We start from the raw sequence: 21,832 nt of genomic DNA, 5'->3' as shown, positions 1-21,832 counted from the left end.
ATATGACCAAACCTTTTTGCTGTTCACCATTGACTAGAAGACCCGCCTTTGTGGGTCTCCATTTTGAGACTGAGCTGTGCGGCCACCAAGGGCATGTGGCTTTTGTGGCCAGCTGGTTGGAGTCCTGTTTCCACGGGCAGGCAGTAATTAGGAAGTGGTTTCTTGGCACAAGTGTCAGAGTTTTGTTCTGACTGCATGCACTGGTCCACAGGCTGTGTAACGAGGGCTACAAACAGTGTGGTTCAAATAGTAGTTCTTTGTCTCATCCTTTAGGAGGCTAAATGGCTTCAGCGAGGGGCAGGTTGCCAGCAGAACCAACCATGTGATGAGAGACTTGGAACTTTCAGCCCCACTCCTTCCTTACCTCTGGGGAGAGACAAGGGGCTGGAGACGGAATGGAATCAGTGGTCAGTGAGTGTATCATGACTCCACAAAATAACTAAGCATCGGGGTTCAGAGAACTCCCAAGTTGTGAGCGTACACATGGAGAGTCATGGAAACCCCACCCCCCAGTACAGTTTTAGTACACAAACCCTGTGTCCTTTGTGGTAGTCTGGCAGTGGGTACAGCCCGAGGCGTTACCCGGTAGAAATCTGCAGAGACCTATACCAAGGTGAAGCCAAGGATTCTCGACTGTACTGCGGAAGAGAGTTCAAAACAAAGTAATGTGGTGTGAATCAGAACAGGAGTTGGTCACTAAAAGGTTTGAACATGAAAGGACAGTTACACTCGGATGTGCCTATGGGCTCCTCAGAAATTCTCCCTTGGCCTTGAGTGTCTGTAACAGTAGCCGTGTGTAGGAATGCAGTGGTCAGACATGTGAAGTCACCTTGTTCAAAGTCTCCTAGAAACTTTCTCTCTTCAAGTCTCAGGGTGATTTCTGAAGCACATAGACAGGTTTGTGGGCTTTTGTAATTTTTAAAAGTGGGTCAGAAGGGTCAAAGGAATCCTTGCATGCAGGTCACAAGGAAGTGAAAACACACTCAAGCAGCAAATGGCTCTCAACGTAGTTTGTGAGGTTCTCATGAAATTACAGGCTTATGACTAGGAAAGGAATGAGGTTAAATACCAAGGTCACGTGTGTTTTGGTCCCTAAGCATGGTTCATTGATGGTTTAACATTTTTTCTTAAAATACCGCTACTCAAAAACAGAATAAAATACAATTTAAAAAGTTTCTCTACCCAGGCAGTGTTCGTGATAGATTTTATCAGCGGCAACAAAATCTTTGACTCTCAGCTGGCAAGAGACTTCACCTAGGCGGGGGTCTCCAGAGCTTTCCAAAAGTCTAGACTATTCTAGAAAATTACAGAAGCAGGAGAATGCTGCGGCAGAAATGCACACTTAGAACAGCTCTGAGGCTGGTCATCCGGTGTCCCTTTGATTGACATGAACTTGGTGTATGGGCCTGAGCTCTCAGCCTGTGGAGCCCAGGTAGAACAGAACAAAACGGAGGCCACACATTTGGTGTTCCAAGAGTTGGACACTTCCTAGAGTTAGAATGTCCCTACATTCCTCATGAGTGGTCTTTAGGGCAGCAAGAGCACAGCAGAACGGTTGTAATTGGGTAACCTACAGAAATGGCCTCTGAAGCTCCCTAATTATGTCAATCCCCAAATAAGATTCTGCTCACATGGGTTCAGAGTTAGGATCGGACTTGGTCTTTTTGTTGTTGTTCTTTAATGGGAACAGGCACAAAACCTGGAGCTTTGTGTGTATGGGCAAATGCTCCAGAACGGAGTGACATTCTGAGCCTGAGGACATGACTTTAGGAGGATTAGCCCTGGACCTTCTGGGCCTGCTGTTTCCTTTGTGCTCTGGGCAGAGCATGGCCATCTTCCTGTGCCTCCCTGAGGTCTTACAGTCACTTCCTTAGCTTCCTCTCTTGGTGACCCTGGCATGACTGTCTTGATGTATTATATCTCATACTTCCAAGGGGCAGGGGTCATGTGTGGCACCTTTACACGCTCAGTGACGGTGGCAAATGCAGCACGAATCTTGGTTGAGACATACCACACATTCATTTGTCAGGGGATAAATGGTTGAGGCTCCAAGAAGTTTTCCCCAAACCTCGTTGTCTAAACAAATAAATAATCAATAAATCAATCAAGGAAACAGGAATCATATTACCCTTGCCATGGCCAAGGGCTGCTGCCTTCTGCTAGCTGGGATTTCCGCCTTTGCCTGTGCCACCCTATCACTAGTCGGTTTCAGCCTGGGGCCCGCAGCAGCATCAGCCTCTTCTTGCTACCTCTGGTGTCTAGGTGTCTCAGATAAGCTAAGTCCTCGGAGACTCAAGGGTTTTTTAACAATGTTCTGAAAGCTGATTGTATAGGGTGAGGGTATCTTAGTTACTTTACCGTTGTAACTTACAGAACGTTCGCATTGGGTGGGGGCTTACAGTTTCAGAGGATGAACCCATGATCATGGTAAGGAGCATGGTGGGAGGCAGGCGTGGCTTTGGAGCAGTAGCTGAGAGCTACATCTCAGTCTACAAGCATCAGGCAGAGATGGGGTAGCCGGGGTGGGGCTTGAGGGTTTGAGATGGTATGGGGTTTTGAAACCTCAAAGCCCTACTGCCCAGTGACACACCCCCTTGAAAGCCACACCTCCTAATCCTTCTTAAACTCTACTGGGGACCAAGTATTCAAATGAATGAGCCTAAGAGGACCTTTCTCTTTCTAACTACCAGCAGGAGGGGACTTGCATTGTTGGTACACCCAGCGGGTGGAAGATGTCCTTCTTCCCACAAAATTGGCCTTTTGATTGTTTAGAGTCTTCAGCCAGCTAAAATCGTGGCCCTGTGTAGACAGAGCTAAGTGCAGTTTATAGAGTCGGCCTACATACACCCTTTAAGACAGCAGTTTTTAACCAGTGGGTCATAACCCTTTGGCAACTAACTCCAAAAAAAAAAAAAAAAAAAAAAAAAACATTAACACTATAATTCATAACAGTAGCAAAATTACAGTTACGAAGTAACAAGAAAAATAATTTTGTGGTTGGGGGAGTTCACCACAACATGAGGAACTGTATTAAAGGGTCACAGCATCAGGAAGGTTGAGAACCTCTGGTAAGGAAACAGCACTTAGAAAGAATCCTCTTCCTCCTTTAGGGCAGTCTGGGCCACCTGGAGAGTCAAAGCATGCTCACCCCCTCCTGGCTAGCTTTCTGGGTGGTAGTCAGGGCTTAGCTAGCCTCAGGGCTTTTGGTGTGCCACACACTGATTCATGACCATGACCTCTCCCTGCCTAAGCAGCTGGGGCTTTCCATGCTTGGGAACTGGCCTGGTGATGTCATCTTTGGGGTTGCTATGACTCCCTTGGCTGTCTGTGCAGTAAGGGCAGCTGCCAGCCTAACAGAGAGTAGAAAGCCCACCCAAACCAGCAGCCTATCCCAGTGATTCAGTAGCCCTTTGCCACTTGTGGTGACCTTGGGTATTGGCACCAGGTTGCTGGTTCTGTTGTCTATTTAGAATAGTTCTCTGGGCCTTCAGAAAAACTGTTAGGTTTTTTTTTTCCTTTCTCCTTTTTTTTAAAGACAGTGACTTATGTGTTGTAGACTACATGCAAGCCTCCTGCTGTAACCCCCCCCCCCCGGGGAGTTGCAATTATAGAATTTGACACTGTGCACCCAATTTATTTTTAATTGAGGTCAAATTCATATAACATGAAAGTCACTGTATGTTTGTACAAATGTACTATGTATGTGTGTATGTATATATGTATGTATGTTTTCCTTTCTTACACTGTTTTCCAACGTTAGCTTCAGTCTCAATATGTAGCCCAGGCTGGCCTTAAATTTGTGAAACATTTGAGGAAACTACTTTCCAGTCTTGGTCATATTTCCGGATCACATGTTTATCAGAATTTGGTGGGTGTCTTCTCTTTGGAATGTGCTTGCTAAGTGACAGACCAGGCACTTAGAAGTTAAGCCTAGGACCTCAAGCCTGCCTGCTTTATGCCTACCAATTAAAACTTCATTGGGAAAATGTTTGGCTGACATCCTGAGCCGATAGGGTTTAGGCTCAAACATTTTTATGCCCTCTTTCTCCTTCCTGCTTTCTCTCTCCATACTCCCTGACCTTCCTATATGTGGATCCCAGGAATGCTGGGTATACTCCCAGGGACCCATCAGATGTTGCCACTCACGGGTGAAGGAGCTACCTCCATCTAAAGATCTGATGCCCTCTTCTGGTGTGTCTGAAGACAACTACAGTGTACTCACATAAAATAAATCTTAAAAAAAAAAAAAAAAAAAAAAAAAAAAAACAAAAAAAACAAAAAAAACCACATAAAGTGGGGTGGTCTGGCATGTTTTTTCTGTGTTCAGAGGCCAAGACATTCTCCCAACCCTGCCTTTTAAGTTTCTATAGAAGTTTCTCCCTTCCATACCCACGACTGGTTATGTCACTGGCCTCTAATGATCGATTCATCCTTCAACCCCTTTTCCTGCTTAGAGCCCAGGGTCATAGCTGAAAGTCGCAGCTCTCTAATTATATGGTCTGTCCATTCCAGTCGGCCCAGCAGCCAGCCCCCACACTGGGCCATTCGGTCCTCTCACTGATCCATGTAATTATCACTTTGGAGAGTCTAATGATTTTAGGAGCTGTGTGCTAGGAAGGAGTTATGATGTGGATGTGTGTTTTTACAGAGGCCAGATGTTACTTGTTCTGTCCCCTGCTTCACCCACTTCCCAAGGACAGCCGTGCCTCCAAGGATACAAACTGCAGCTGGCCCCTTTGCGCCTTTGGCTACTAGTAGGTCTTGAGTGAAGGCAGTTCCCAAGAGATGCCTGTGAGTGACAGTGATAACGTCACTTGGGCCCTTGCTTGGACAGGTGGGGCTTAGACACCCCTGAAACAGACCCCTTTGGCTCTCGCTAACACGGGTCGCTCCTTTGTACACACAGATTCCTCGTTTGGAACACCACCTGGCTATGGCTGCGCCGCAGACCAGGCTGAGGAACAGCGCCGGCACCAGGACGGGCTGCCCTACATCGATGATTCACCTTCTTCCTCGCCACACCTCAGCAGCAAAGGCAGAGGCAGCCTGGCCTCAGGCACCCTGGAGCCCACTAAAGCGGTGAGCCGGGAGGTACACCCACCGGGCATTGTGGGTAGATGTGAAGTCCGGATGGGCCCTGAGCTCTGCTCTGGACCAGACCACTGCTTCCATGGAGGATGCTATGTCCTGAAAGGTGACTCCTTGTATGGGGACATGCAGCAATTAGACAATGGCACCATCATAGAGACATCAGGTAGAGGGGGGTGGCCCTCTGCGTACGTTTCACAGGGAGGCCACTGGCTGCTCTACAGACTGAGCCCGGAGAGGGAGGTTGCATGTGTTAGCCAGGCAACAGGCCACTACCTAAGCAAGCAGGACTCAGGTGGTGTCCCAGCTGGAGTACTCAGGAGATATACTCACTTCCTCTTCAACACAGAAAGTCCTCTCGGTAGCTTCCTTTGACCAAGATCTTCCCAGTGACATTGCGCCCAGCCCCCACCAACAGTCCCAAAGAACTTATCTTGCTGTCATTTCCACGTCACCAAAGCTTAACTGATGTCAGTTGCTGGTTTCCTCTCAGGCCACGGGGCTAATGAGTAGTGGAACGTTTGGGAGACCATCTGCCATGTTCCCAAGTAGCATACTGTATGGGCCAGCCGTCTCTCTGGGGAACATCACCCTGAGGCACTTGGCAAAGCTTGACAGAGCAGTTCCCACAGTGAATCTGCCCAACCAGCACAGTGTCCTGAGCCATTCCCTGGTGTGGGCCGGGGTATTGCTGAAGGTAACTTTTTCAGTGGAGACAGGGACATGCTCTTCCTGCCATCAGAGAGGGGACACCTCCCGTGATAATTTTTAATGGTCAGTTTGACACAGTAAAAAACGCCTCAAGGGGGAACTTTCTAGATTAAGATAGTCTGAGGGGATTTATTTAAATTACCTTCATGCAACGTAGGAAGGCCTGCTCGCTGTGGAAAGCGTTATTCCCCGGGCTTGGTATCCTACGGAGAAAAGGAGGGGAGCCAACATACACGCACTGATTTGTGCTCTCCACTCCGAATGTAATATGGCTGACTAGCTTCTTCACGTTCCTGCCTCCTTAGCTCCTGCAAGTGATAGACTGTGATCACGAACGGATGAGCATTTTATCCCGTAACGCCTGCACGTGCGTGCGTATGTGCGTAGTAAGTGCTGTCAGGATTTTTTTGTTTTTAAATCACAGCAACAGGAAACAGCTAAGACGGGTCCTCCTCTGACTCCTGGGATTCTTCCTTCATGAGCTGAGTAAATCATTGTTACCCTAGAGCCGTTTCCCCTCCTTGTCTTTGATTATTTTGTCTTTCTGGGCCCTTGGCATTTTCTCCCCTCCGCTTACCTGCGTGCAGATGGTTTCTACCTGGATTCAATCATCAGAATGGGAGAGGGCCTGAGGGGCGTGGCTCAGTTTGTAGACTTCATGTTCAACGTGCACAGGTCCCTGGCTTCCAGCCCCAGCACCACATCCTCCCCCGGCCCCCCATAACAAAACCCTAGAAATGCATCTTTCCACCAAGGTTGCTTCACTCTGGGGCGGACATGTTTCCTGGAGGACTGCTTCCCTCTTATGGGTCTGTGATCTCTAGTGGTGTTGATGCTGAGTGGGCTCCCCATTACGAAACAGGAGGATAGGAAAGAAGACCAGTGTGTAACATGTACCCGCTCCTTACGGCTTACATCTCTCTTCATCCACCTCCCAAGAGCTGCCACCACCCACCCAAGCCTTAATGCTCCTCTGGACCCTCGAGAGCAAGCTGACCTACTTCTTTGATACAGGCCCGCTCCAGGTTGACCTTTATCCTGCTGGTCTCCCGATGCAGATGGTGGCCTTTAGCACCCAGCTCATCTCTGTAGACTCCGGGCACAACCTTGTCTCCCTTCTCCAGCCCCCTTAGGGGTCCATAAAATATGTCTCCCGTGGCAGGATATTGCACATCTGCACAAACAAGTCTATACATCCCCCTCCCCACCCAGCATTCCAACGGAGGAGGTGGCAGGGGGCTTCTAAATGAGGAGAGTTGGGCTTTCGCCTAATTTTGTTCCAGCAGCCCTCCGCTTAGATGCTTATTCCTGTGCTTCGAGCCCTAAGGGTGGAATTCCATCCTGGCTCTGGTGACTGACACACCCTTGGCTCTCTAATGTCTCTTGGTAGATTCCTTAGGGAATGTGGTGGGTTTGAGTCCAGAAACACCCTACCCTGCTGCCTAAGGTTCTCCTGCCTCCCAAATCCTGGTTTGTTCCCTGCTGCCAACCTGCTACCCTTTGGGCTGTTGAGCTTTAAGAGTGCTTCCCTGGGGTTTCCATGGCAACACTCAAGCTCAGTGGAGCTTCTGCATCTCAGGGGTTCTCTGTGAGCATCCTCCCCCAGGAGTTAGGTATTGAAATGGGGCGGGGCAGAGGCCTGGTAACCCGTACCGTGGCAGCAGAAAGGAGGCCTCAATGGGTTTGTTGAGACAGTGTCTAGTAATGGAGCCAGCTCTGTGCTGGGATCTCCCCTTCTGGAGGACGGGTTTGCCAGTGAAAGTTGGGCCTTTGCAAGCTGGGCTCTAGGGCCGTGTCTAGCCTGTGACTTGGAGAGCCCTAGCCCTATTCAAACTAGAAGCACGCCCCTGGACAGCAACTGTGCTAGCTGTGAGGGAGGTACCTTTGTCCAGAAGCTGTGCTGGCTATGAACTTACAGTAGAGAAAGCTGCACCCTGATTGGTCAGTGAAATCCCCTAGGAAGAGTGGACCAGTGGACCAGCCTCAGCTCACCTTTGGACTTGGCAACATTTGTTACCTTGTTATCTGAGTCCAGTTTCTCTATTGCCTGTCTCTGAGCTCAGGTTAGGCATAAGGGTTCTCTCTACCTTTTTGTTGGCCTCCAGCTGCCCTTACCCAAAGCTTCCTCCTAGAAGGATTACAGAATGTCGTGTGTGCTGCTTGGGTTATAAACAGCCAGGGCCAGCCCTCTCTGTTGCTCTCTTCTCTCTCGCTGTTTGTGGAATGCCGTCAGCACCGTTCTGATCCCCAGAAGATTCTCCATCTCAGAAGATTCCTCTTCTCATGTCCTGTCTCTATCCAGCCCAGCACTGTCCCAGGGCCAGGCGGCCTCACCCTTGGAATAAGGAGAACTGGTCTTGGCTCCATCTGCTTGCACAGTGTTTCCTCCCGGCTTTCCAAACTGTGGGTGGGATGAGGCACCGCACTTCCACCAGGCAACTCCTATCTATGCAGGCAGCGGCATCTTACTCGGGGCAGGGAAGTCACTGGTCCTGCTGACCTCCCTGCGCCCCACTGTCTCCTTGGAGATCACAGTAGCAAAATAGTTCTTAGAAAAGAAGGAGGATTGCATGTTGGGGGTGGCTGCCACTGTCAAAGGCCTGCCATCTCCCTAACCCCTTCCCTTGTGTGGGAATAGGTACATCATCTAGTCACAGTGGGAGGCGTGTGCAGAGAGAAATGGAGGCTGCTTCTCTGATGGCCTGCCATTACACTAGGCTGAGAAGTGAGCATCACTCCACCACAGCCTGCATATCTGGCCACCATGGGAGGCATCCTATCAGCCCGAGCGGCACGTTTCCCCGCCTTCCCGCCTTTAATGAGCTCAACTGATAGTCCTGGATTTCTGGGACCTGCTTGCTTCCCAATTAGTTCACTGAGACTCTGAAGGAGCCCATGGGCTTTCATAAAGATGAGACCCCAGCTAGGACCTAGCTAGGTCTGTGAGATTTGATGATGGAGTGAATCTTAGTTGAACACTATACGTTTCAAGCACAACTATGCCCTGGAGGCTCCTATCTGTGGGAGCCACTGCATGGACCCATTTGGGTGGGTTATTTCCCTGGCATGGTGGCTGGCCACCTACACACATTTGCATGGTCACAGCTTAGGCATACACACACACACACACACACACACACACACACACACACACACACTAAAACGCCATGTGGTAGTGACAGTGGGGTAGAAGTCCCAGGGATCCAGGTAGGCTACAAGAACTAGGCAGTTTATATCGAGGTGATAAAGGCCCATGACCAGAGGCTCCCTTGGCAACCCTGGCTCTGCAACTCTGGCCCTGAATCCTGACCCTGGGCTCTCTCCATGACCCAGCAGTCTATACCATGAGACACTTTCCTCTTACAGACTAGGGAGCTGAAAAGGACCCACAGAGTTATTCGGACACAGAGGATTCATAGTGGGGTCCTAATGTCCAACTGCAGAGCCTCCCCGAAACCAGAGCCTCCCCGAAACCAGAGCTTTCCTCAAGTCAGGTCTTTCCTCAAGTCAGGTCTTTCCTCAAGTCAGGTCTTTCCTCGAACTCAGTCAGTCTCACTGGGGGTTATACAGGCTCCAGGAGCTATCCAGAGACGTCTGTGGGCGGCCTGTGTGTGAAGTAGAGGCCAGGGATGCAGCAGAGCATCTTCTTGCTTAGGATTGCCTGCTAACTCCCAGGAGAGAACCGCTCAGATCCGAATGTCAGCATCGCTCACATCCTTCCTCTTCATGATTTGAGAAAATGAGTCATGGGGGGAGGGGTAAACACTCCTGTTTTAATCCCGGGAGGTGGGGTAATAGGGCTGTTTGGAGTTGGCTCTGGAGCTAGGAAACCAGAAGAGGACTGGGCAGCGCTTTTAACATCTCCTCCCCTTACTGGCATCTCCCTCTGCCTGTAGGTAGGGCAGGTTGGCCAGGTGCCACACAGTGGTTGCTTCCATGGGCATGGCCAACCTCTGATGTCACTTGTGACTGGGGAAAGAAGCAGGGAGTGGCCAGGAAACCAGGCTGCATTTTCTGTTGCCTTTGGCACCACCACCACTATTGGATTAGGCATGCCATTACAGAGCACCACAAGCTTCCCCATTTAAACAAGCAGAAGGATGCTTTCTCAGGGGTGTTAGGGGCTGGGAAGCTGAGGTCTAGCTGTTACAGGGGTGTTTTCTTCTGAGTCCTCTCTCCTGAGTCTATGAATAAATGGCTATATATAACTACTCTTGGATCAAACGTCTTTTCTGTGACAGACACATAGTCCAGTCCTTATGGAAGGCTACTTATACTGGCTTAGAATTCACACCCCCCCCCTTCATTTCAACTTCTCAAATATAGTCACATCCTCAGGCTGTGGGACTTAGGACTTCCTTGTAGGAATGGGGGGCATGACACCGTGCGTTCCTCAATGCCATCATAACCTGGCATCAGCTCATGCTCTCCCAGGTTATGTGGACCGTGTCCCCCCACTACGTCAACTTCCGGCATTGTTCTGATCTGGGCTTAGGTACTTTGCCCAGAATCTGCTTGCGAGAGGGTCCCTCCTACCCACAAAAGAAAACAGAATCACACAAAAGTTCTGAGCCTGCGGGGCCACTCTAACCCCTACCCCTACAGGCAGGAGGTTGTGACACACAGTGGTCACAGTCACAGCCAGGAAGGGCAACATGCTGAAGGAGGAGGTGGTGCTACCTGGTTGGTCCAAGGTCCAGGTGGTAATGACAGTCAGGGAATCCTGATGAGGCACACATCAGGTACAGGGCAAGGAGCAGCAGACATTTTCCGACAGTGGGAATCTGGATGGCCAGGTTCTGATAGACCACCCTGGACCTGCTGCCCACCTTGGGTCAGAGCCTCCTTTTCTTTCCATGTGTGGATCAAGGCAGCTACTCCTTGGTCCCAGGCACAAGGCAAGAAGGGGAGGAGGCTCTGTGGCTTGCTCAGCATGAAACTTCCCATTTCCTAGTTTGTGGGGGCCACGGGTGGCCCTTGACTGGATGGCCCTCTAGATTTTAGTGACTACAACTGCATGGCGGAATGGCTACCTCCCTCTTCCTTCCTCGAGGACTGTCTCTGGGGGCTCTGTCCTCAGAGGGAGCTGACGTCTCTGCTCCTGTCCTGCAGAGTGAGCTGGATTTGGAAAAGGGCCTGGAGATGAGGAAGTGGGTTTTGTCTGGAATCCTGGCCAGCGAGGAGACGTACCTGAGCCATCTGGAGGCCCTGCTGTTGGTGAGCATTCCCTGCTGGGTTTTACCTCATAGCTCGGTCTAGATCTGAACTTCTCTAGGGGCTGGGAGATACTGGCTGGGGACCTCAATTGCCAGGTTTCCCCTTTCTTTTATTTTACCCCCATTGGGATTTGAAAATGATAGGGCTGGGATATAGTTTAGTGGTTAAGCATTTGTCTGTCCAGCATGCCCAGGATCCTACCTGGGCCTGGTCACAACACCTGGATGGATGGATGGATGGATGGTTGGATGGATGGATGGATGGATGGATAGATAGATAGATAAATAGATAGATAGATAGATAGATAGATAGATAGATAGATAGATAGATAGATAGAATAAATAAAACCCCTTCACCTGTGCCGTCCTCTAGCCCATGAAGCCTCTGAAAGCCGCTGCCACCACCTCTCAGCCTGTGCTGACCAGCCAGCAGATTGAGACCATTTTCTTCAAAGTGCCTGAGCTCTACGAGATCCACAAGGAGTTCTACGATGGGCTATTTCCCCGGGTGCAGCAGTGGAGCCACCAGCAGCGTGTGGGTGACCTCTTCCAGAAGCTGGTGAGTGACTCGGATATGCTGACGCTGGCAGCCGTGGCTGCAGCTGAGAAAGGACTAGGTTTGACCCTTGGACTTGTGTCACAGGGAGATACCCAGGAGACGGCAGGAAGGAGAGCCCGGGGTGTGTCTATGTAGCTTTGGTGCCAAAGGACAGACTGCTGGGAGGGAGAGGTGCCAGGGACACATGGCCAGCCCGGCTGGAGCCCAGCACAGCCATACTCGGGCTCTTAGTGGAGAACAGAGTTTTGCTTGGAGAGGTGACCACAGCACACTGGGACTTGGCTACAGGTCAGCCTCTGTCTCTGCAGGTTTCTCCTCTGCACATCGAACTATCCAAGTGCCGGAAAAAGAATTATGAATATGTTGCACGTGTTCAGTCTTTTCTTTGGCATCATTCCCTAAACAATACGGTGTAACAGCTATTTACATGGTGATTACACTGGATTAGGCCTAGAGGTGATGTCTGGGTCTGGGGAACATAGGTGTCATTTCAGCTCTTTGGGAAGCAGAAGCAGTAAGAATGTTTGAGCCCAGGAGTTTAGGGGATCAGCCTAGGCCAACATGGTAAATCAGAGAAAAAAGAGAGGGAGGATGTATAGCTAGTAACCTCCACAGAGAGGCTTGGATCAGGTGACAGCCGTATGCTGTGAGCAAGACTGCTTCCTACAGAGCTGGGTCCCACTGTGACATGAAGGGGCAGAAGGTTTGTTCAAGGGTGTACACCATGTTACCTGCATTTAGGTCACCCCATATGGCAGGTAATGTTTTCAAAAGATTCAACCAAGAAGGATGAGTGAGTCCCTCGTTCATGTTTGCCATAAAAGAGTACACCTGCCTGCCACAAGGGACCATTAAACCAAAGGGTAAGAGGGGTTAGACAACAGATTAGGGTTTCTGCAGGTCCTCAGCAAATGAGAACTGACCAGGAAATCTGACAGGTGCCCGGGGAGACGTTAGTAAGGGGTAGGGGTAGGAAAGGAAGGGTTCCTAGCAGAACTGCCCAGCAGAGAGGTTACCCCTCCTAGAAGAGCCACAGGAAGTCAGTGTTGGCCCTGGTCTGTTTCCGAAAAGGCTGATCCTAATTCCTAGATTGCCCCATGCTTCTGACATATGCACACTTTGCTTGGAACCTTCTCCCCATGCAGAAAAGAAGTTCTTCAGGCTTAAGAGTAGTCCAAGGGCAGGGTTCCTGAAGATGGCCCATAGCCACACACCTTATTGGGTACCATGCACCCAGATACTTGCACCGAATAGGGACCCCACAGCAAACCAAAGTATAGCTATCACCAAAGTCCAACCTGGTGAACCAGTGAGTTTTATTGGGGTGACTAACAAGAGTCTGGATGAGGAGCAGAAATGACTCAGTGTCAGCTGCATCACCAAAGCCAGCCCAGCACAGGTGACAGCTCACAAAAGCTGAGTACCTGGAACACACTACACAGTCTTCCGAGAGTGTCCTCTTAGGGTGCCTCATCTGCTGCAGACCTCTTCCCTGCAGCTTGACTGGTTTCTGTTCTTTCCAGGCAGCTGGTCTGGGTCTGCTCTCAGTCTTTGCAGCTTAGCTTGTCTGAGAGAAACTCAGCTTTTATTGTTTACTTTGGCAGAAGAGGGTAGGGAGGGGTGGGCTAGTGAATCTGGTCAGTTTCAGGGACTTCCTGGAGCTGTTTTGAGTTGTTGACCTTCCAACTTAAGGAGTTTTGTGCAGAATGGAATGTTTCACTCTTCAAGGGTTATGCAGCAGGAGCCCACTGGCCCCACTCCAGGGTGTGTCTTCCCACTTGGCTCTCATTATCTCTCTGGTCTCTTCTCCCTTTCTCTTTGAGCCATGTGTCAATAAGTTTGAACCTTGAAGAGCAGACTCAGCCAGAAGCCTTCAGAAAAGCAAAGAATAGTACTGGGACGGGGGAGGGGTGGCACACCCAGCACTTACCCTAAAATAGTATTCCAAAACCACTCGGGGACTTTGCTTTCCCAGTCTTCTAAAGCTAATGAATGCTGGAACATACATTTTAGAACGTTACTTTTGGTTTGTGTGTTGCTCTTCGGCTGTCCCCATGAATGAGATGCTGCAGGGGAGAGTTGATTCCCAGTCGGTCTGCTGAGCATCTCGTGTGTTTTTAACCTGGGCTGAGTGCTGAGTATTTCCCAGGACAGACAGACAGACATACACAGCCCCACACTCCACCCTTTCAGACTGTAGCAAGGCTAGCCCAGCTTGCCCTCTGGGAGTCCTAGGACCCAAGGAGTTCAGTGTACCTATTCCAACATTGGCACCTTCTCTGGAGCCCTGCCTCCTGAGCTATTTCAGCGGTGCCCTTTCCTGTAGTGAATGAGGCTTTGTTTGTGGTTGAAATTCTTACCACCCCCCATCCCAGTCTGATTCAGGATCCAGTCCTGTCCAGTGCTGTGTGTATTTGGCTATGATGTATGTCTCTTTAGGCTCCTTCTATCCATATCAGCTTCTTGAGCTGACGTTTTTCTGAAGGGGACAGGCTGCTTTGAGTTTGTCAGACGTTTCCTCTGGTCTTTTTGGTAAAGCGTGAGCACAGTAGGGGTTCTTGTCCATCCCACAGCATACCAACAAGATACTGACGATCCCCATAATACCATTATCATCTGGTTCCACTTTCCAATTGCCAAACGCATGAGAATTAATGTTTTAGCATTTCTCATGTCTGAAAGAAGTCATAATCCCTTAGGCAAGAGGGAAAAAAGCCATGAAAGTAGTCCTCGGCTGAAAGGCTCCAGACTCCGCAGGGAGAGTCCGTCATGACTCTCTGGCAGCCGGGAGTCACTCAGTGGCCTGCAGAGGGGTGGAGGAGTATTCAGAGTCCTACGGTTGTTCAGTGAAGGATGGCCAGGAATTCAGGCTTGGAGCAACTTTTCTGAGAAAGCCCATATAAATGCAAATGCACATGGAAATGAAATGTATGCTCAACCCAGAGAGAACTCCAGGACCAGCCAAATGCACCAGGTTTCTAGCCCCCAGGCAGCTGCCACGCGAGGCTCAGACCTAGCCAGCATGTCCGCCTGTGTCCACATGCTGTTGCTTGCGAAGACTAGGTTTTTTTCCTCACAGCCCCCAAACGATGTGAGACCCAGAGATGAATGTGGTGGCGCCATATCCCATCCCATCTACCCATGGAAACTGTGCTTAGTTGAGCGTGTATTGGAGCAGCTCAGTGAAGGGGACCTCTAGTCATGTCTTTTATTGAAGGTCTTTTGCCTGCAGGGTGTGTAAGAGCCAGGTCCTCCCCTCTCCCTGTGAGGTTCAGGAACGGCAGCTAACAGTGAGAGCTTCTCTTTCCTGTCAGCCACACCACATGTCCCTCACCTGCCTGACAGGATCAGAAATGAACACAGCAGCATGGTTCCCAGGATCCATGGACCATGGCCAGGGCGACCTCCTCCATTTCACCTGCATAGGAGCATTCATCTGGATTCTCGCCTCAAGTTTAAGCGGCTGCTGGCGGCATCCTTTATGCAAGCTGAGTGGGAGGAAGGAGGAAGGAGCTCTAAAGGGGGCCATTACCTGTCCAGGGCTATGACTCACTTCTCAACATGTTCACTTTAGAGAGGAAATCGTGCTCGATGTGTGGGGAGGTGAAGCAGGTGGGAAGAAGTTGCACAGAAAAGCTGCAACCTGCATGCTGTCTGCTCTAGCTGGGTTTCTTTTCCAGAGCTGTGCACAAGAACCCAGTCCTCAGAAAGATGGGGAGCGGTTACCTATCCCACCCAGTCTCACCCCCTCTTCCTTCCGCCCCGTCCTGCAGGCCAGCCAGCTGGGCGTGTACCGAGCCTTTGTGGATAACTACGGAGTGGCCATGGAAACCGCCGAGAAATGCTGTCAGGCCAACGCTCAGTTTGCAGAGATCTCTGAGGTAATGGGCAACCACTGTGACGCTGTGCAGGCCGGAGTACTGCTGGCTCCCACCGGGTCCTCCCACTCCCCCCGTGCACTGTGGGCCGGCTGTTGGGAGAACAAAGTAGAGCAGATTAAAGGTTGGCTATGAACCCCAGCTCTGACTCAGAGTTCGCTGGGTCAGCTCCATCTCAGGACCGGTCCTAACAGTGCTGTTACCCAAGGGGCAGGGCCTGATTCCAGACATTCACTGATGTCTTAATCTGTTTTATATTGCTGTTGCAAAGTGTTCAGGACTATGCACTTTATAAAGAATAGGAATGTTCTCAACTGGTTTCTTGGAAACCGAGAAGCCTGATAACATTGAGTGTCTTGGTTAGGGTTTTACTGCTGTGAATAGACACCGTGACCAAGTCAACGCTTATAAGGACAACATTTAATTGGGCTGGCTCACAGGTTCAGAGGTTCAGTTTATTATCATCAAGGTGGGAACATGGCAACATCCAGGCAGGCATGGTACTGGAGGAGCTGAGAGTTCTACATCTTTATCCAAAGGCAAACAGGAGAAGACTGGCTTCTATCTAGGCAGCTAGGGTGAGGATCTTAAATCCCATACCCACACTTTCTCCAGCAAGGCCTCATTTTCTAATAGTGTCACTCCCTAATATGGGTCAAGCATATTCAGACCACCACATTGAGGTACATCTGTTAAGTGTCTAGCTGGATCATGATGTCACATGTCAGAATAGACCAAGCAGACTAATTCAGCTAAGCTCTACCCTCATGACCTTATCTAATCCTAACCACCTCTCAAAGATCCCAACTCCAGACACAGTGAGTGTGCGTAGTCGGGGCTCCTGTTCCTGATGTGCAGACTTTTGGAGTATCATTCAGACATCAGCAGCCATGTTCCCTGTGCACTCCCTTATCTTGTCTGTAGTTATTGTAATCCTAACCCTGTGTCTTATCACGGGTGTCTTAGGGTCTCTATGGCTGTGAAGAGGCACCACAACCCCAGCAGTTCTTATAAGGGAAAACATTTAATTGGGGGCTGGCTTACAGGTCAGAAGTTTAGTCCATTATCGTTGTGGGAGGAAGCGTGGCAGAGTTCAGACAGACATGGTGCTGGAGAGGTAGCTGAGAGTTCTACATCTGGATCCATAGTTGTCAAGGAGACAGACACAGAGACAGACTGGGCCTGGTTTGAGCATCTGAAACCTCAAAGCCTTTCCCCACTAGCACATGGTAGCACACATCCTCCAACCTGGCCACACCTCCTAATAGTGCCACTCTCTTTGGGCCATTTTTATTCAAACCACCACGATGGAATCTACTCTACATTCTTGTCACTAGAGCCATCTATGCTGTGTGGCTTTCCTGACAACAATCTTGGAGCACCAGGGTTCGAAGTTGCTGTGTCTGTAGACCTCTACTAGAAGAAGCTCCAGGATGTATCACCCCAGGCTTTCTCCCTATTTGCATTTAACCTTAGTGGACTAAAACCTCAAGCCATGGCATGTTGTGGGCCTCTAGGCCTTAAAAGAACGCCTCAGATCTAGAGACCATGAATGGGGAAGCATGAGGCTGGCAGCCAGGTGAGGATTAGAACTCAGTATTACCCGTGGGTCTCTATCTCTCACTCTATACAGGGCTCTTCTCCCTTCCCCATCATATCTCTGTGATGTCAGTGACAGCCGTGTGACATTTTTCTCTCCTGGGGACTTGTTGTCACTGTCACCTTTGTATAATCCCCACTCCCTCAGAACTCCGACTGACTTTCTTCCATCAAACAAGGATTCCAGGAGGAAAGATCTCCGTACAGAAAGGCAGGGTTAGAAGGGAGAATGTAGGTGCTGGAAGGTGACTCATGGGTAAGAGCATTTATTATGCACAAGCATGGGACCCTGATTTCAAAACCCTAGCACCTACATAAAAGCCAAACAAGGCCACGTGTGCCTGTAATCCTGGGGTTAGAAGGCACAGGCAGGCACTTGCTGGCCAGCCAACCTGGCCAACTAGAGAGCTTTATGTTCCAAGAGAGATCCCAACTCAAGGGAATAAGGTGGTGTGCACAGGAGGAAGACATTCCGAATTCTCCTCTGGACTCCATATGAGGGATAGGGATGAGCTCAAGATTGTCAGCAGCAGCAGAGGAAACACACGCAGGCACACACAGTCAGAAACAGAAAGAAGAGAAATGTAAGCCACACACATGAGATGATTCTTCCTGTAGGTATTTAATGCCAGCCGGGGGTTGCTACCCTGATTCGATCATTCAGTTCCCAGATAAAAGGCACACCACGTTTATATTTACAACAGCCTTAATTAGCACTAGAGCTGGGCAGATATCTACCCACTCTGTATCAGTAACCCAGATTTATAGCTTGCTATGTTCCATCTGGGCTGCCCTTAACTCCAGTTGGCCAGTCCTCAGGGCCATGTTTTCAAACTCACCTACTCCATGGCATCTTCTCTTCTCTCCACCTTCTTCCTTCTTCTCTCTCCCCTCATGGTCCTCCTCAGACCCCAAACTGGGAACTTAAACTACCTATATCTCTCCTGCCCAGCCTCAGATGGTACGCATCATGACTCACCAGTCAGGGGTAACATGGGGGGCAAGGTTACATAATACCATTTGGGGACAACCAGGCCTTGGGGGCCGATATTTAGCATTACTGCAAAAGACCAAACCTCAACAGAGTTGGGTTTCTCTTGCTGAGAGAAAACCTTTGGCTGTCATACCTGATCCGTGTTCCGGGGTCACGGATTTTACTATTTTACTCTTTATCTCATGGTCTAGATATCTGTGGCCTTGGCTCTGATCACCTCCCATGGTAATAGCTCATGCTACATATATTACACCGTTCATTTGAAGCCTACAGAGTGCCCCAATCCTCGCACAAGTATGCAGTGTGTTCTCGCCTTATCCCTCTTCCTTAAGCTAACTGCTTCCTGCACCCTTCTCAGCCCGAGCGTTTCTGTAAAATCCCCAGGGACCCTGGCAGATAAAATATTGGATTCTTGAGCAACAGGCTCTAGTTAGTTAAGCGTCCAAGTCTGAGTCTACCCAGACAAGATTGTACCCAGCAAGGAGGAGGTTGGGGTGGGATGACACCTGGGAAGGGTCCACATGGTCCTACTGACTGCTGCAGCGGGGATGTGGGTCAAGACTGGGTGGGATGCAAGGTATAGGCCAGTGGCTCTCTCCGAGCCTTGGTTGTTCTTGTACCATGTGAACAAGCTCTGTCTGTTCTCCATCTGTGTTTCAAAAATGGCCCCAGAGAAAGTTGCCCACAGAGCTGCCTACAGAGATGAAAATGAGGCTTGAGGAAGCAGCTGCAGGCTGTGTGCTTATGGTGGGACTGCATCCTGGGACCGTCAGTCCTCACGTATGGGGCTCTCTGAAGGGTCACCCACAAGTGCAGGGCAGCCAATGGTCTGTCAGTCTTTCCCAAGACCAGTTGTGAGAGAGAGATGTGAGATAGCATCCAGACAGACCAGAGATGTCCATCTCACTTCTATGGGAGTCTAGCTCTCTGAATGATAGATGGGAGGGAAATGTGTGCTTCACCTCAGCACCTTGCAGTCTCCTGTTTAGCTTCCATAGCTCTTTATACCCTCTGGGAACTGCTGAGTAGGGTACAGGTAGGAATAGTCACTGCAAGGGCTGTTACCCTCTGAGGAAAGGTACTCAAGTGCACTGCAGGCTTTGTCCCCAGTGAGCTAGGCAATACCAGTCCCAAAACGTTAGTTGTAACACAGGAGTAGGAGAGTGATCCCAGAGGCCTTCCTGTTCCTATAGCGAGTGTGCATTTATTCAGGAGCTTAACACCAGGATGCCTGGCAGCTGCCTCCCAGGGAGTACACATCACAGGGATGCTTGAACCTCTCCCCCACCTCTGATGGAAGAGATACCTCTCTGATGTCATTCCACTAACAATCCTTGCTTTCAGTCTTAGTAGCTCATTTCATACTAAAGCAATTCATTTGCACCTTAAAGGCAGTGTGTGTGTGTGTGTGTGTGTGTGTGTGTGCGCCCATTTCCACTCCTGAGACTGACTAAAGGTGACTTTCTGTCTGCCACCCCTAGCTCCCTGCGCTAGCCATCACCGAAGGTGAGTGAGGATTTTTCTGAATGACCAGTTCCTCAACTGCGTTAAACCGCTCTGAGTAACACTTTACCTGTGCAGAGTTCTCTGTCTCTGAAGTCTTCCACTGTGGATGGTTTTGTTCCCAAAGGAGCGTCTGGAAGGAGGATAGGCTGTCACTGCACCTGGAGACAGAGTCCAGGGATGTTCCTTAGGGCAGCCACATAGGACAAACACCTGGGATGAGGAGTTTCAGAACCATGAATGCCACTGAAGTTGAAAAACCTTGTCCTAAGGGACCATCTAGGGCAGTTGTCAATGTTTCTACTGTTTCGACCCCTTAATACAATTTCTCATGCTGTGCTGACCCCCACCTTAAAATTATTTCATCACTACTTCATAACTGTAATTTTGCTAGTTACGAATTGTACTGTCAACGTCTGCACTTTCTACCAATCCCGTGAAAGGGTCCTTTGACCTCCAAAGAGGTCGCAACCCATGGGGTGAGAACTACTGGTTTAGGGGGTACCCTTTGTGCTCATCTTGTTCACGGGTCATTGCTCCACCCGTGTTTTCAATTGTGGATCAGGATGGCCCCCTGACACTCACTACACATACGGGTCTCTGTGGGGAGAGAAGAAGTGTTTTATTCACACTGTGTCCAAACTGCTTCTGCCATTGAGAGTGAGCAAGAGATCTTTCTCTCCACAGAACCTGCGAGCCAGAAGCAACAAGGACGTCAAGGACTCAACTACAAAGAACTCTTTGGAAAGTGAGTTCTCTTGGCAGAGAAACGGTTCTTTGTGCCTTCGTGTGTGCCTTTCCAACAGAGGGGTGGGGGCGGGCATTGCTGGAGAGACAGACACTGCACCTCATTGGCTTGGCCTCCAGTCTCATCTTCCTTGCCGCAGCCTACCTACAAGTAGACCTCATCTACTTGAAGTTAGACTTCAGACAGTGAGAGGGAGGAGAGCAGAGACCAACCTTGTTCCTGTCAGGGCAGCAAGGATGAGATGAAGACAAGTATCTCACTAACGATACTAGGAAAACATTGTAGGAGCTCATCATGGGGCTAGCGAAGTATGATCTCTGTGCTCCATGTGGTAGAAGGAGAAAGCCGGTCCTCAAAAGCTACCCTCCAAATTCCACATGCATACGCGTGCTTCTGAAGCTTATCCAGCCATGGACGTTGGGAGCTGCATCCTGGTCTGCTACAGGGTAGGACTGTGGCCCTCACCGTCCTCCCTGACAATCCCAGGCAGCAACAGGTCCACGCCAAGCAGCAGCCCTGAACTCAAAGCCTATGGTACTGCAGACAGATGCTCCAAGTTTGGCCTCATGGCTCTACAAAGGGGAGGTGGGCCTGCCCTTCCTCCTGGCCTTGAAGCACCAGGAGGCAGGTTTACTTTGTTTTCTCCAAGTGTGGACTTACCTCCCCACTGCCTGTCTCTTCACAGCTCTGCTCTACAAACCTGTGGACCGAGTGACGAGAAGCACACTAGTCCTTCACGTGAGTCCCATTATGGAGCACGGCATCTGCCTCCCAGGGTGGCCTGGGTCCTCTCCTGGTCCTCAGGCCAGCTAGAGCAGGCTCCTTCGCTTGGATCTCCTGTCTCGAGTTTGGCGCCACCTTGATTGAGGATGCAGGACCTTTCCCAAGCTTACTGGGGACAGAAGTATTAGCATCTCTAGGTGCCCCCAGTGGAACAAACAGGGAGGGAGTATCCTACCCCACGTGAGCAGGGGTCTGGAAGTGGAACATTGCATTGCAGTGAAGTGTGTAAGCGGAGGTTTCCTGGAAAACAGGCAGGGTGGTTGATGTTGCTTCCCAGTTTGCGTGGTAGGGTGTAACAGGAGACCCACAAACAGGAGGTTTTCTGTACTGAGACACAAAACAAGAAAACAGGAGCAGCTCCAGTCTTGCCACTCAGGGAAACCCCATTAATAGCATTCATGCTGACAATATCTACCCAAATATTTTGTTCCCTTCCCACTGTGGGTCCCCACCAGAGGGCTTGTGTATGAGCTAACGTGTGGATATCTTTACTTACTCAGAAAGTGTCACACTGTAAGTGTTTACACTACTCTCTTCCTATTAGTAACATAGATGAGATGGAGATTATTGTTTGGTTTTGTGCCCAGGCAGCTTTGCCTCATTTGTTAGGGCTGTATAGTATTCTGCTGTGCACCAGGGTTTTGCTTTGTAGACTAAGCTGCCCTTGAACTCATGGCCCCTCTGCCTCAGCCTTCTAAGTACTGGGCTTAGAGACATATGCTACTATATCCAGCTCTATTATTCTTCATCATG

General features: G+C 49.9%; 1 protein-coding gene across 1 annotated transcript in view; it reads left to right on the top strand.

Moving 5' to 3' along the window:
- Window positions 1–21,832, top strand: part of BCR (BCR activator of RhoGEF and GTPase) — a 114,368-nt gene that overhangs the window by 51,836 nt on the left and 40,700 nt on the right. Inside the window, exons 2-7 of the mRNA XM_080937537.1 lie at window positions 4,907–5,079; window positions 10,912–11,016; window positions 11,389–11,574; window positions 15,348–15,455; window positions 20,236–20,296; window positions 20,982–21,034. Of these exons, the coding sequence (XP_080793663.1) occupies window positions 4,907–5,079; window positions 10,912–11,016; window positions 11,389–11,574; window positions 15,348–15,455; window positions 20,236–20,296; window positions 20,982–21,034 (686 nt within the window). The remainder of the gene's footprint in view (window positions 1–4,906; window positions 5,080–10,911; window positions 11,017–11,388; window positions 11,575–15,347; window positions 15,456–20,235; window positions 20,297–20,981; window positions 21,035–21,832) is intronic.

This window comes from Micromys minutus, assembly GCF_963924665.1.
Source record: "Micromys minutus genome assembly, chromosome: 25".
Taxonomy (NCBI): Eukaryota; Metazoa; Chordata; class Mammalia; order Rodentia; family Muridae; genus Micromys; species Micromys minutus.
The sequence above is the reverse complement of the archived record's forward strand: the minus strand, read 5'-3'. Positions and strand labels throughout refer to the sequence as shown.